The sequence below is a fragment of the Nematolebias whitei genome, chromosome 8 (genome assembly GCF_014905685.2).
Source record: "Nematolebias whitei isolate Nwh7 chromosome 8, NemWhi1, whole genome shotgun sequence".
NCBI lineage: Eukaryota > Metazoa > Chordata > Actinopteri > Cyprinodontiformes > Rivulidae > Nematolebias > Nematolebias whitei.
Window position 1 is genome coordinate 40,881,695 of NC_056505.1, and position 2,010 is coordinate 40,883,704.

The 2,010-nt window shown below is 39.7% G+C and overlaps 1 protein-coding gene across 1 annotated transcript in view; it reads right to left on the bottom strand.

Moving 5' to 3' along the window:
- Positions 1-2,010, bottom strand: part of LOC119413685 (lysyl oxidase homolog 2B-like) — a 268,771-nt gene that overhangs the window by 250,088 nt on the left and 16,673 nt on the right. Inside the window, exon 2 of the mRNA XM_037680740.1 lies at positions 1,188-1,560. Coding sequence (XP_037536668.1) covers positions 1,188-1,538 — 351 coding nt within the window. The 5' untranslated portion in view covers positions 1,539-1,560. The remainder of the gene's footprint in view (positions 1-1,187; positions 1,561-2,010) is intronic.

The following is a 2,010-nucleotide window of genomic DNA, read 5'->3' on the forward strand; positions in this document are numbered from 1 at the left end:
ATATATATATATATATATATATATATATATATATATATATATATATATATATACATTTTTTCCCCCTTTTTCATAAACACATTGGTGAGCTGGACTGAAGTCACCCGCGGGCCAGAAGTAGTCCGTGCGCTGCCAGTTGAATAGCCCTGATTTAGAGCATTCATATCGGATTTACAAATAAATTCAAATGTTGTGGAATATTATGCCCAATTTTTTATTTCTGCTAACAGAAGGCAAAGGTGGGAAAAAATATTTCTACCTATGACTGTGTGCGAGTGCTAACCCTAACCCCAACCTTAAGCCTGTTTGTTACTTAAATATGACTCCAACCAATGAACAAACTTTAATGGAACTTTCATTTAATCAATGGCTAGATGTACATCTACAGCTGAATAACTTTTGATGTCAACATAACTCAAGATGACCATGACTGCTAACTGACCTGAAAAAATACAAAAACAGCTCAAGTTCAGTCAGTTTGGGCTAATGAAGCTAATGTGCAGAGATTGTAGCTGAATGTCATTACAACACACACACAACTATTGTTCAAGATCTTTGCCATAAACCTTTGTGTTAAATGCCCTGATGCATGCTCAATAATCCAGGTAGATAAATCTAATAAGATTAAATCAGTCCTCTGGACAGATTCTTCTTGTTGAAGAAGAATCTGTCCAGAGGACCTGACTCAACCTTGTTATACTTTGTGTTAAATGTTCACAGAGACCTTATTTGTCTGTTAGTAAAATATCTCATGAACCACTGGACATGACTGAATTCTAATTAAATTTTCAGAAAGTAAAAACAATCATTAGATATACTGTACAAGTACAGCAGATTAACATTTGGAATCAGTCCAATTCAAGATGGCTGCCACAGGTAATCATGCTTTTCCAACACAAAAATGTATTTAAATCAGATAATGAGCTAACATTTGATGTGATAGTAGCAGGGAGTCTTTCACAGAACATCATCAGTATCAGATTGCAATATAATTTTCTCAAGGTTGGTCCAAAACGACTCCAATTTTGTTTTTTCTCAAATTAAAAGAATCTCAGTGTAAAATTCTGGCACGAGAGGCGACGTGTCATATGCATTCTTTGAAGAAATGTTGGGCCTTCATTTAAAAAAGTGAAATGATTGTGCATCATCAATATTTATATGGTTACCAGATAGAATAAATAAAACACACCTTCTCCTTTCCCATATTTGGAAGATGGGAGCCATGAGACGGCCTTCAGGTAGCCCAGCTCCCTGCAGACCACCTGAGCAGCGTGGATGTTGAAGTCGTCATCGCAGATGGTGCCCCACGTACCATTGTAGTAAACCTCCACACGACCTTCATTATGTTTCCTTTTCTCTCCCGCCAGCCTCAGCTGAATCCTGGGTGTGTCTGGAGCCAGCACCGGGGGGGTGAAATGTTCCTGCTCTGGCTCAAGGTAAGCCAGTGGGTAGACAAGGTGCTCAAACTGGGCATGGGCCAGTTCCAACAGCATGGACAGGATTGCGATACAGATGGATGGTCTCTGGGGAACCAGCATCCTGAAGGGTACTGTTGAAAACCTGATGACAGGTGGACACGTGTTAAAAACCAACATCTGTTTTGGAAATAAAGTTGAGGTAAGGCTGATAGCTAACAGCTAGTGTGAGTGCAGCAAAATCAAAGTTGTCATTACAAAACATCAAATTTTTAAACTTTCCAGCTGTTCAAGCAAATATTATTACTGCCCGATTTCTGCTTATTAGTGTTGTAGTCGATCACCCCCTGAGGGATTTGAATGTTTGTAGTTTTTGAGTTGAGTGTTTTTCTGGACTAAAGTTAGAGAATGAAAGAACTAAGGTTTTGGGTAGGAGTTCCACTGGAGAGGAGAGACAGAGGTTTGGTTTTGTTGCGTATCAGAAGCAGCACAGAGTGACAGATCCTGGAGAGTAAAGGGAAACATTTATCACCACCAGAGGCAGTGGAGCAGCTGTGTGTGTGTGTGTGCGTGTGTGTGTGTGTGTGTGTGGGGG